Source organism: Bufo bufo, chromosome 4 (assembly GCF_905171765.1).
Source record: "Bufo bufo chromosome 4, aBufBuf1.1, whole genome shotgun sequence".
Lineage (NCBI taxonomy): Eukaryota > Metazoa > Chordata > Amphibia > Anura > Bufonidae > Bufo > Bufo bufo.
Window position 1 is genome coordinate 160,848,352 of NC_053392.1, and position 14,268 is coordinate 160,862,619.

General features: G+C 43.9%; 1 protein-coding gene across 1 annotated transcript in view; it reads left to right on the forward strand.

Moving 5' to 3' along the window:
• Nucleotides 1-14,268, forward strand: part of SLC9A9 (solute carrier family 9 member A9) — a 902,549-nt gene that overhangs the window by 691,813 nt on the left and 196,468 nt on the right. The window contains exon 13 of the mRNA XM_040428049.1: nucleotides 4,703-4,751. Coding sequence (XP_040283983.1) covers nucleotides 4,703-4,751 — 49 coding nt within the window. The remainder of the gene's footprint in view (nucleotides 1-4,702; nucleotides 4,752-14,268) is intronic.

Below are 14,268 nucleotides of genomic sequence, written 5' to 3' on the forward strand. Positions count from 1 at the left end.
GGCAGCTAGTCCTTCACCCACCATGTGTAAGTTAACTGCAAACTAGATATTCACTATGAACAGAGGGTAACTGGTAAAAAATGCCAGATACAGGGAATATAATAGCCAGAAATAGTGTTATTCCTCATGCATACACACTGCACTATTGATTAATGTAAAGTCTGTTGAAATGTTAGTGAAGCTTCAATGTATATTGTATAACACCTGATGGGAATGATCTGACCTGTATATAGCCCCTAATAAGGCCTAAGATGTTATTAAAAAGCTCAATCTCTAAAGTTAATACATTTTGCATGCGTGTTCAGAGGGTCTCTGCTCTAGGCATTTTACCAATAAAATATAAAATGTTAATAATAATACACTAATACTATTATCCCTTTGAATTATACTGTACTGTAACTGTGTGAATTGTTACAAATTGTAATACTTGTATCTACTAATAACTAACCTGCATTTGTTCTTTTCTTGTCCCACACCTGTATTGCTTGATATATCACTAGAACTAGTGCATGTATTAATAAAAAACAGGACAGATGAGATAATTGGGCTTACTTTTGCCTTTAACGTGTACCACTGAGATGAGATTCATGTGTCTGATGTACGATGTGATCTGTGTAAGCACTTTCAGAGGCTTTCTTCATATATATAAGGTCTTCTAGTCCTTATGGCAACATAAAAATCATCACTGCCCTGACAACCTTCTTGACATTTTGCTAGAGTAACGATTCTGCAATGTCTATGTCATTAAAAATGGCCCATTACTAGAGGGTAATTATGTCTCAAGACTGAGCTCCAGAGCACATCTCTGTAATACTCATGAGCTTAATGCACTTCTACTCTCTGCGGTATTCACAATCATTTTAGCTCACTTGCTTTTTAAGGTGGGACTTCGAGTCTTTACCTTGTTTAAAGGGGTGGCCACTTTCTGGTTACTAGCAGAGAAATAGAACCCGCGCTGACTTATTTGGTAACTATGAAAATTCCGGTATTGCCGCTATGGATATAGTTTGTTCTAATACTAAATATCTGTTCATTATATATTCGCAAGTTCCTCGATCTAAATCCAGCAAAAGTTATGTCCCGATAGTCTATGGCAAAGTGAAGTCCAGCAATTTCAAGTGCAATGTATGTACGAGAACAAGTACTACACACTTACTACACACTTACTGGTATGTGCACTGTCCAGCACATGTGATGCTGTAGATCGATTCGAATATCCACTGGCGGCGATTCTCCTGTTGATGTCTCCTCCGATCCTGTCTTCTGCTGACCACGTGGTACGCGCGTAGCTCCGGCTGGTAGCTCGCACGCGCACAGGGAAGCAATGCTTTACTCGTCGTCCTGGAAACCTTTTGTGTGACGTCACACCCGAAGCTACGGAAGCCTCTAGGCTCCACAATTCCTCTGACGCGTTTCGGAATAAGCGTATTCCTTCCTCAGGGATAACTGTAGAGCCTGTTTGGCCAGCATTTAAGCGTGTTGGTTTCCATGGAGACGGCTTTTGTTTGGAAGACAATGCAGGAGCAATACAAAAACACTAGAGAGCACCAAAAGTGATCCGGAAAAGTTGTTGCAGTGTGTTTTATGAATTATTTTGATTGTTTTGAATTGTTTTAGATTGTTTTAGATTGTTTTAGATTGTTTTAGATTATGACTCTCCAATTCATGGGTCCACTTAGCATACTTGTAGTGTATAGTAATTAATAATAATGGCTAGCATTTTTCACTACACTTAAATTCTTGCCATTTTCTCATGATCCGTTATTACTCGCTCTGCACATATTACCAGGGAGGAAAATTTACAGGAAAGTGAATAGTTCTATTTCGTGGTTCAGGCCAATGGGAGCCAGGGTGTTTAAGTTATATATCCACTCACTCTCCTTACGGGACATCAATTTTATAGTCTACCCTTGTGTTTCTCGGTAAATTGACGTGACAATGGATGACCAACAATTTTTTTTATTAATGTCATATATCTCATATATATTTTTTTTTCCTTGTAGAACATGCAAGGCCTGCCTAGCGTCAAGACAAAAAGAAAACATCAAGGAAATTATTGCTGGAAATACTACTTTCTACTCGAAGGGGGTCATTTATTACATAAAATGCCCATGTGGGAAGGTGTATGTAGGGAGGACGAAACGTGATTTAAAGACCAGAATATGGGAACATGTAAAAAACATTAATAAAAAATTTGTTGGTCATCCATTGTCACGTCACTTTACCGAGAAACACAAGGGTAGATTTGAAGGCTCATCCTTTGGAGGTATAGAACAAGTTAGGCAGGATCCCAGAGGAGGTGACTATATAATTGATGTCCCGTAAGGAGAGTGAGTGGATATATAACTTAAACACCCTGGCTCCCATTGGCCTGAACCACGAAATAGAACTATTCGCTTTCCTGTAAATTTTCCTCCCTGGTAATATATGTGCAGAGCGAGTAATAATGGATCATGAGAAAATGCCAAGAATTTAAGTGTAGTGAAAAATGCTAGTCATTATTATTAATTAATTACTATACACTACAAGTATGCTAAGTGGACCCATGAATTGGGGAGTCATAATCTAAAACAATCTAAAACAATTCAAAACAATCAAAATAATTCATAAAACACACTGCAACAACTTTTCCGGATCACTTTTGGTGCTCTCTAGTGTTTTTGTATTGCTCCTGCATTGTCTTCCAAACAAAAGCCGTCTCCATGGAAACCAACACGCTTAAATGCTGGCCAAACAGGCTCTACAGTTATCTCTGAGGAAGGAATACGCTTATTCCGAAACGCGTCGGAGGAATTGTGGACCCTAGAGGGTTCCGTAGCTTCGGGTGTGACGTCACACGAAAGGTTTCCAGGACGACGAGTAAAGCATTGCTTCCCTGTGCGCGCGCGAGCTACCAGCCGGAGCTATGCGCGTACCACGTGGTCAGCAGAAGACAGGATCGGAGGAGACATCAACAGGAGAATCGCCGCCAGTGGATATTCGAATCGATCTACAGCATCACATGTGCTGGACAATGCACATACCAGTAAGTGTGTAGTAAGTGTGTAGTACTTGTTCTCGTACATACATTGCACTTGAAATTGCTGGACTTCACTTTGCCATAGACTATCGGGACATAACTTTTGCTGGATTTAGATCGAGGAACTTGCGAATATATAAGGAACAGATATTTAGTATTAGAACAAACGACAGTATATCCATAGCAGCAATACCAGAATTTTCATAGTTGCCAAATAAGTCAGCGCAGGTTCTATTTCTCTGCTTTTAACACTAGGTTCTTTCCTATCTTTTGGGGTTGTTTTGGCAATTAACCCCATATTGGAACCCTGCAGCGACGCGGCCCGCACATAGTCTCATACTGTGTGAGCTCACTCCCCTAACCCAGACGGCAGCGCGAGTATCTACCTTTGCTACTTTCTGGTTACTGTTGACTAATGTGTTTGTGAGATGATTATATAGAAGTTATTAATATAGTCTTTGTTGAAATTCTGTGGCGTTTTGTATATTTTATAAGGTATGATCCCATTGTTTGCCAAGTCTTTTTTTGCTGTCCACACAGAGGTCCTTGTCCATAACATGGCTGCTGATGGAGGGTCATGTGACCAGACTAATCACCTCCATGTGATTCCTCCTCCATTCATATACACTGCACCTGCCATCTGTACTTATTCTGTTGGGATTGACACATGGAGGTGATTTTCCTGGTCACATGACCCTCCATCAGCAGACGTTTTATGGACAGGACCTCTGTGTGGAAAGCACAAAAGACTTTGTAAACAAGTGAGAATATCTCAAAAAATATTGAAAATGGCGCAAAATTTCAACAAAGATTATATTAGTAAGTGCCATATAGTCACCTCTCAACCACATAGGTCAACGGTAACCAGAAAGTAGCCAACCCCTTTAATTTTTCTCTCTTTCTTACTGTTACAATGATGGGAAAATTTGGCTTTTTATGTGGTTGCGGTGGTCTTGTTAGAATTAGGCTGTTTATAGTAAGACAGTGTAAAGTTAGACAAGTAATCGAAAGATCCTCCAGACTAACTGCAGTATGATGCTGGGTCATAAATCTGGTGTCCCTTTAGACTGTCTAGTGCAGGGATCAGCAACCTCCAGCACTCCAGCTGTTCTCAAACTACAACTCCTAGAATCCTCCTTTGACTTCTGTGGGAGTTGCAAGAACAGCCAAGTAAGTTTACATGCTGGGAGTTGTAGTTTCTGAACAGCTGGAGTGCCGACGGTTGCTGATCCCTAGTCTAGTGTAACTTTATTCCACCTATTAGTTGGCTCACTTTGGAACAAGAACGTTTTGCAGGAATTTTGGCACAAAATGTCATACATTAAGCCATATCCTTCCAAGAGAAGCCACGCCTTTTCATTTAGGCCCCCCCACCCGACACTTGTCAAGCAAGGGGTGGTGGATTCTTTTCTTTGGCCTACTTGCTTCATATGTATTTCTAAACTGAGATGTGCCACTTCAGACCAAAAATGCATTCAAATTTAGCACAATTTACACCAGAATTCAGATGCAAACACAATAATAAAAGTGGGCCAGAGTACAACTAACGTTTTTGGCAGGAAATGCCCACTAAACGTATCTATAGACTTTAATGACTGGAAATCATCTGAAAGCCATGCGTGGCTCCCACATCCAGTCTGCGAATGAAGTGAGTGACAAGCTGTTTTATTTGTCTCCATACAGAGTTGGTGTGGATCCAGACCAGGACTTGAAGGATCGACCTGCAAACCAGGTGAGCCTCTAGGGTGGGTATTCTTAAGTGGTGGTAGGTAATGCTTAAGTGTTGTAAGACTATGACTTACAGACTTCTAGGATTTGTTTGGCTAAAGCAGGTCACCTCTGCTATTGGTAACTGGCTGAGCAGGCATCTCCTTCCATTTACTGTGTATCAAGCCAGGACCAGAAAATGGAGAGTGACAATTTTAAAGACGACTCCTAACTTGTCTAGTTTAGCAACTACTTGCATTCCCCATCTAATAATAACTCTGATACATCTATTCTTTTGATGTTATGTTGTGTGCTACAAGTTTATGAATGACTTGCTAGCAGTTTGCAATAAAGGTCCATCTGGGTGTGTTCCTGCACAGCCTTCCATTGACACCACTGGTTGGATAGTGTCAGATTGTGCAGGAACACAGCCATAGTGGTAAGACTAAGATGGACTGTTATTGCAGACTGAGAATGCAAGTATTACTAAAACAGACAAGTCAGGATAGGTGGCAGTTCCTCTTTAAATAAAAAAAAGTTGTTTTGTTTCAGGTTGCAGTCTTCTTTAAGTCATTTTACACCTGCTGGTATCTAATTTATTAGCTCCTTGTGTGAGTAATTTCTCACATGGACATGTCTCTTCCAATAATGCATGCTGATGTAAGATCTGTGTGTTAAGGATGTTCACTAGCTCTCATACAATGCATTAGAAAAGTCTTCAGACCCTTTCACTTTTTTCACATTTTGTTATGGCCTTGTGCTAAAATAAAAACAATTCCACTTTTTTCCCTATCATTCTGCACTCACTCCCCCAATAATGCCAAAGTTAAAACAGAATGTTGGAAATCGTTAATTTATTGAAAAGGAAAAAACAAAATATTGCATTGACTTAAGTACTCAGATCCTTTTCTCAGCACTTAGTTGAAGCACCCTTGACAACGATTACAGCCTCCAATCTTCTTGGGTAAGATGCCACAAGGTTTGCACATCTGGATTTGGGGATATTCTGCCATTGTTATCTGCAGATCTTCTCAAGCTCTGTCAGGTGCGGTGGGGAGTGTTGGTTGATATTTTTAGGTCTCTCCTGATATGTTTGATCGGGTTCGAATCAGGGCTCTGGTTGGGCCACTCAAGGACATTAAAGGGAACCTGTCAACTCCAAAAACCATCCCAAGCCGCCAGCAGTACCTGACAGTAGCAAGCAGCATGTTTCCGACAATAATTTTCTTCCTGGAGGCCAATGCAGCTAAAGCTCAGAAAACTTTCTTTTATCCCCTGCCGGCGCGCTTCTCTAGTCATGCTTGAAGTCAAGGGGGCAGCGGCCTCCTTGCTTCAAGTCAAGATAACCACGCCCCCTTCCCTGCCCCAGCAGTTCGACTGGCTTTGCCAAACTCTCTACATAAGCGCTGTCAGTCACAGCGAAGGGGCAGGGAAGGGGGCGTGGTTATCTTGACTTGAAGCAAGGAGGTCGCTGCCCCCTTGACTTCAAGCATGACTAGAGAAGCGCGCCGGCAGGGGATAAAAGAAAGTTTTCTGAGCTTTAGCTGCATTGGCCTCCAGGAAGAAAATTATCTTCAGAAACACACTGCTGGCTACTATCAGGTACTGCTGGTGGCTTGGGATGGTTTTTGGAGGTGACAGGTTCCCTTTAACAGAGTTGTCCTTAAAACACTCCTGTGTTGTCTTGGCTGCGTGCTTAAGGTCATTGTCTTATTTGAAGAAGAACCTTTGACCCAGTTTGAGGTCCAGAGCACCTTGGATCAGTTTTTTCTTAAGAATATCTCTGTACTTTGCTCCATCCAGCTTTTCCTAAACCCTGACTGGTCTCCCTGCCCCAGCTGCTGCTTCACTGTAGGGATGGTATTGATGGTACTGATTTCTTCCAGACATGACACTTAGAATTGAGGCCAGAGAGTCCAATCTTGGTTTCATCAGAGAGTATTGTTTCTCACAGTATGAGACTCTTTTAGGTGCATTTTTGCAAACTCCAGGCAGTCTTTCATTTGTCTTTTACTGAGGAGAGGGTTCTTTTTGGCACACAGGATCTTTGCATCTCAGCCAGAGTGAACATTGAGTTCTTGATCACCTTGCTTAGGCCTTTCTTCCTTAATTACTTAGTATGGTGTTGTGGCCTGCTCAAGGAAGAGTCCTGGTTGTTTCAAACTTAAGAAATATGAAGGTTTTTTGTGCACTTCCTTCTCCAGATCTGTGCCTCTACACGATCCTGTCTCTGGACTCTACTTGGCTTTTGCTCCCATATGCATGGTCAGCTGTGAGACCTTACATAGACAGGGGTGTATCTTTCCAAATCATGTCCAATCACCTGAATTTACAACAGTTGGACTCCAATCAAGATGTAGAACCATCTCAAAGATTATCAATTGAAATGGAAGGCCCCCAGCATTAAATAAGTAGTGTCATAGTTTAAGGTCTGAATATTTATGTCCATGCAAAATGTTAGTTTTTCCTTTTTAATAAATTAGCAAAAAATGTCTAAAATTCTGTTTTCACCTTATCATTATGTGGTATTGAGTGTAGAATGATGGGGGGAATTGTGATTTAAAAAAATAAATAAAAATCAGCACAAGGCCACAGTATGACAAAATGTGAAAAAGTTACAGTGAACACTGATACAATGAACACTGTATTTCAGCAGATCTTATGTGAGATCTTGTGTGAGATCTTTCTTCTCTCTTAGGCCTCTTGCACGCGACCGTATGCCCTCCGAGACATACGGTCCGTGAGCGGGCCATATGTCCCAGAGCGGCATTGATCTTGCACACGGGAGTACACAGCATCATAGATTACAATGATGCTGTGCACGTCGGTCCGCCCACGGGGCTATTGTCCCGCACTCATATGATCTTGTGAGTACGGGAAAATAGCCCCGCGGGCGGCCCGAAGTGCACAGTATCATTGTAATCTATGATGCTGTGTACTCCCGTGCGCACGATCAATGCCGCTCCGGGACATATGACCCGCTCACGGACCATATGTCTAGGAGGGCATACGGTCGTGTGCAAGAGGCCTTATGTGGTATGTTTGCTCTCTCCCCACTCTCCCTGCAGATTCTCCTGTGTCTTCTCTTCTTTCTACAGACAGCCTCTGTACAATTACCCCCTCCCCCCCTCTTCCTGCAGATTTTGCTATGGGTTCTGCTCTTTAACTATATAGCCTGTGTGGTCTTTTCCCGTAGAGACTGCGGGTGCCTTCCTTGTCTCTAACAGCTTGCTCTGCTTTGTACATTCTCCCCCCTTTCCTACCTGTTAGGTATATCTAATACAGAAGGAATGGAGAGCAGAGAGTGCAGATGATGTGTGCTGTCAGATTTATGGCAGGAGTGCAGCCAGCTTTGTAAAGGGGTTACACAGACTCTTCAGGAGGTGGTAGGACATCCTTAATGAATGCTATTTAGAAAGTTGCCTGATTTTGCATTTAGTTAGCAAGGGGACAATAAAATAAAGATCGATGTCCATAGAAATGAATGCTTTTCCCTGTAACGTAGCTTCAGGGAACATGAGCACTTACACTCCTGGCACTGAGAGCAGCTTTAGGGTACCTGCACACAATGCGGATTATGTGAGGTTTTTCTGCTCGGCTTTTGGTGCTGAAAAAACACAGATTAAGGGCTCGTTCACACGACGGTGTGAAGCCCATGCCCGTGCTGTGGACCGCAAATTGCGGTCCGCAATGCACGGGCACCGTCCGTGGGGCAGCCGCATGGGGATCGCAGACCCATTCACTTGAACAGGTCCGCGTTCCATCCGTTCTGCAAAAAGATAGAGCAAGTTCTATCGTTTTGCAGTCCGGAGGCACGGAACGGAACCCCAGGAAGCACTCTGTAGTGCTTCCGTAGTGTTCCGTTCCGTGCTTGGAACGGAACACTACGGAAGCACTACGGAGTGCTTTATGGGGTTCCATTCCGTGCCTCCGCACCACAAAAAGATAGAACTGCTGCCCCACGGACAGTGCCCGTGCATTGCGAACTGCAATATGCGGTCCACAGCACGGGCACGGGCTTCACACCGTCGTGTGAACAAGCCCTAATACAGTACCAGCAAAATTAATGGGATTAATTAAATCACGCTTTGCACTTTGTTATATGCATAAATTGACCTGTTTTGCTGATTTTAACATCTGCAGCATGTCAATTGTTTATGGATTCTGCACTTTATGTATAGTGGTTTTCCCCAAATCACAGAAATTTGTTATCAGAAAAACCACAATAAATATTGTGGATTTATGTGCATTTTTTAATGCGGATTTTCTGCATACAACTACACAATGTGTGCAGTTAACCCTACTCTGTGGGAAGAAAAGACATTTCTAGGGCTTAGTGGTCATTTATGTGGCTCATAGATCAGTTTATCATGGAAATGATGATAGATTTCATCCCCAGCTGTGGGAAACAGAGTATCCAAGGCAAGATTTCTTTTCTAAACTTTTCTCTGGCATCCATTATTGTATTAGTTGCTGTCGAGCGGCGAATTGTTCGGCAAGCTAATTATAAAAAGCCCCATGCTGCATTCCTGCTCTGTCCTCTGTCACCCCAGTGCATTAAAAATGCTTATTAGCTACAGCACCTTTTCACAAAGCTGTATTTGAATCCAGCAAACAGTTCATCACTGCTGCCTCTAATGAATGCAGGAATTTCTTTGATGTCTCTCTGGCTGCGGAAATCAGAACCATATCTCTGTGTTTAGAAAGCTGAAGTAGCTGTTCTGCATTCATGTTATCCATTGTGGAGAAGATGCTTCAGAACAAAGTGCTTTGCATTTAATGAATACACAATATATAGGGGAGATATACAGGTATATACCCTACTGCTAGCTCTGTTGATACTGATGTCACTGGGCTATAAATACTCGCCACTTAAAGGGGTAGTCCCAGAAAAAATATTCTACAGTTTTCCAACCAGCACCTGGATCTGAATACTTTTGTAATTGAAAGTAATTTAAGATTTTGTATAGCCACTGAGTAATTCAATAAAATGTAATATCTGTATAGCGCCACTTGCGGTTTGTTATTTTTCTTATTTCTTTGTCCTGCTCACTGAGATGGCCGCACACGCTCAGTTTCATCTTTCAACTGCCTCCTGAGCTGTCATAGGGAGAGCATGGACACGCCCCCTGAGCTGTGATAGGGAGAGCTGAGACACGCCCCCTTATCTGCAGCAGAAAAGACACTCCCCTTGAGCTGTCAGCCTGATATAAATCTAGCAGAGCAATGAATGGGGAGATCTCTGGACCCATGTGAGGTACAGGGCTGATTAAAGGGTCGAACACCGACCTATAGGATAGCTGTCTTACATCTGGTAGCATTAGAGGCAGAGCTTGTGAAGAGCTCATTTGCATCCCTTCTTCCCAGAATTCCAGAGGAACATGTATGGCCTATAAGTCTTCTCACACCGACTAAGGTGCTCTCTCCCCAAATCCTGACTTAAGCCTCTCGCCCAGTTAAGCCAGCACTCTCTGCTCTGCACTGATGAGGGGCAATCACCCCGAAACAGCTGTCTGCAGATGAGGTGCTGGATTATTCAATATCCAAGTCTCAAGGCTTATTTTAAGAGCTGAACATTGACTTATAGGATAGCTGCCTTACATCTGGTGGCATTAGAGGCAGAGCTTGTTAGGAGCTCATTTGGATCCTTTTCTTGGCAGATGATCAACACATTTTAATTTGAAGACCATTAGTTTTTGATCCTCCTTGTCTTCAGTTTGAAAATACATTTTTTGTTGAGTAAAATGTTAGAAATAATACAGTCACCAAAAACTAGATGGCTTTTTGAAAGATCAGGCTTGACTGTATTTGTGAAGACGTGAGCTTCATTCTGGACAGGGAGCTTTCAGGTCATGTACTGCAATGTGACATTTCTAGGTATCGTGATATAACTGTCTGGGAAGTATAGTTTTTTAGCAGGATAAAAAATTGCTGAAAGGCCTTGTTTAGAAGCTTTGTAATACCTCGCATGGTCAGTGATACTGTTCAGGCTGTATTTACATCTGCAGGTTTTTGGGAAGTTTTTTTTACCTTTATTTTGTGAAACTGCAGCGTTTTACTATGTTTTTTGTGCAAATTTAGAAAAAAAACTACATGTTAAATATATCCACGGGAAATAACTGTTAAAAGTGATGCAGAAGTTGGGGTCTTTGCATTTACAAATGACACCACAAGTGCACGTCCTCAAAGATTTAGCAAACAATAGGGGTATTTACTGTGACTCCTTATTGCAGAAAGTGGTTTAAAAAAGTCACAAACCTCGGCTTTGTAACCTTTTGAACACCATTATGCCTAAATTCAGGCGCAAGTGGTGTTTCTATACTTCCGTCGCCACTTTCTGAAAAGAAGGAGTGGCGGGGAAGTGGTGTGGATGGGGCCATCAGCATCGGCACCGTCACAGTTTACTGGCGTAAATGAGTGCTGAAATCTACTCCGGCTAGATCTCAGTCTAGATGCACAGACCTGCAAAGGGTTCACCTAATTTATGACGAGGCCTATAAGAAATAATACAGAGTATTGACAGCAATATAAAAAATGATCCCAGTTGCATCAAACGCATCATTATTAAAAACTTGCAAATACACCACGCTGCCATAATTGCAAAATATAAAAAAGTGGTTATTTCACAGAAATAGAAGCTAAGCACTTCGGTTCAGACTTCTCTTTCGATCAGATTTTATTGCTGGGGGAATGTGCGTGGTCCTCCATTTCCCATGTAAGGGTTAGGGCTCATGCACACGACCCTAGCAGGTCCGTGCCTGTATTGCAGCCTGCAAAAAGCAGGTTTCATGGATGCAGACCCATTCACTTCAATGGATCCGCAATCCAGAAGATACATTACGGAGGCACTGCTTCCCTGGCATTTTGGTCCGTGCTTCCACAATGCTAAAAAAAAATAGAACATGCTCTATTTTTTGGCGGTGCGAACGGATTGCGCCCCCATTCAAGTTGAAAGGGTCTGCATCCATCAGCACCAGCCACACGGACGGTGTACGTGCATTGGGGACCACAATTTGAGGTCCCTAATGGACTGCACGGGCGGCACACATAGTGGGAAAATCAGCAGCAGAATTGTTCCAGTGTATCGGGGCACCAAATAGTGCTGGTTTTCCAGCAGATTCTGGTGCTGAGATACGGTGGATTTGCATTGCAAAGGGTGAAATTTTTCAAAATCTCAACCGCTTTGCTGCTAATATACTACAAGAAAATTTTGACTAGCACATTCATAGTTGTAGGTGCACATCCATAAAGCTAGCATGCAGGAAGCAAACAAAACCAGGTATGGCAGCACAACATTTCACATAGAACTGGGAAATAGGGACTATTCTAAATTAAAGTGGTCCAGGGCTTTTTTTCTCAGAGAAAAGGTGGTGGAACTCACCCCCCCTCCCCTGGCCACGCCCCTACCCAACCCTAGGACCGCCCCTAAGACCGCCCCCTACCCACCCCTAGGACCGCCCCCTCTACCCAACCCTAGGACCGCAAGTAAAATTTGGGGGGGGGGGGGGCTATAAAAGTCCAGCCCAGCAAAGAAACCCCCCAGATGGGGATGGCACTGGATCTGGGGATGGCACTGTTAATGGAGGGATCTGAGGATGGCACTGTTATGGGGTGGAGGATCTGGGGATGGCATACACAGATCCCCCATCCTATAACAGTGCCATCCACAGACCCCCCCCCCCATCCTATAACAGTGCCATCCACAGACCCCCCCACCCCATAACAGTGCCATCCACAGACCCCCCCCACCCCATAACAGTGCCATCCATACACCCCCCCACCCCATAACAGTGCCATCCACAAACCCCCCCACCCCATAACAGTGCCATCCACAGACCCCCCCACCCCATAACAGTGCCATCCAGAGACCCCCCCACCCCATAACAGTGCCATCCACAAACCCCCCCACCCCATAACAGTGCCATCCACAGACACCCCCACCCCATAACAGTGCCATCCATAGACCCCCCCACCCCATAACAGTGCCATCCATAGACCCCCCCCACCCCATAACAGTGCCATCCACAGACCCCCCCCCACCCCATAACAGTGCCATTCACAGACCCCCCCACCCCATAACAGTGCCATCCATATACCCCCCCCACCCCATAACAGTGTCATCCACAGACCCCCCATTGCCGCTCCAGTACAGTTATACAATGTGTAATGAAATGAATAATGATTCATGCTGCCCCCTCAGTAGTATAACATTCAATGTATTTGTACTCACAGCCGGCTACTGACATCGTAATCCAGGCCGGCCGGGCAGACGAGCGGCAGCGTCACTGACTGACGTCACGTGAGTGCGCCGCCTACTTTATGAATGAAGCAGGCGGCCCAGGCAGGTGACGTCAGTCAGTGACGCTGCCGCTCGTCTACCCGGCCGGCCTGGATTACGATGTCAGTAGCCGGCTGTGAGTACAATACATTGAATGTTATACTACTGAGGGGCAGCAGGAATCATTATTCATTTAATTAAACATTTCATAAGTCTCTACTGGAGCTGCGGGGCCGGAGCACAGTGAACGCACCGGCCCCCAGCTCCTCCTCCCAGTCCCTCCCCGCTGATACATCGCAGCTTGCGATGTCAAAAGGTGGCGGAACGCCGTTCCGGTGCGTTCCGACAGAAAAAAAGCCCTGATTATACCTACTATAAATGAAAAAAATAGACGCTCTTTGCGCACATCTACCAGGCATCAAGGTGGCTTCTGCAGATGGGTACCTAACACTAACAGAACTGCCTCTCCTGGACTTGCCTAAGCCTACAATATTCAGGGCAGTGTAGGAACCAGCTACATTTGTACTCGGCTCAGAAGCCCCAGGCAGATGGGCGGGAAGTGCTCAATCTGAAAGAGGCCGCTACCCTCAATATATACTACAAGAAAGTTGTAGTATAAATGTAGCTGGTTCCTCCTACACTGCTCTGAACATTGTAGGCTTAGGTCAAGCCCAGGAGAGGCAATTCTGTTAGGCCTCTTTCACACGGGCATCGCATGTGAGGGCCGGATAGGAAGCGGGTGCGTTGCTGGAAAATGCAAGATTTTTCCGCGTGTGTGCAAAGGGTTTTAATGCGTTTTGCATACGTGTGAGAAAAATTGGCATGTTTGGTACCCAGACCCGAAACCGGAATTCTTCACAGAAGTTCGGGTTTGGGTTAGGTGTTCTGTAGATTTTATTATTTTCCCTTATATCATGGTTATAAGGGAAAATAATAGCATTCTTAATACAGAATGCTAAGTATAATGTCCATTGAGGGGTTAAAAATAATAAATAAATATAACTCATCCCACCCACTTGCTCGCGTAGCGGATCTCCTCTTCTTTCTTCAGGACCTGGCAAAAGGACCTTTGATGACGTCACTGCACTCATCACATGATCCATCTCCATGGTGATGGATCATGTGATGAACCATGTGATAAGCGCAGGTCCTTTTCCTCCCAGGTCATCAAAGAAGAAAGAAGAGAAGCTGGGCTGCGCAAACAAGTGGATTAAGGTGAGTTAAATTATTTTTTAATTTTTTTTTAACCCCTCCATCCCTATTT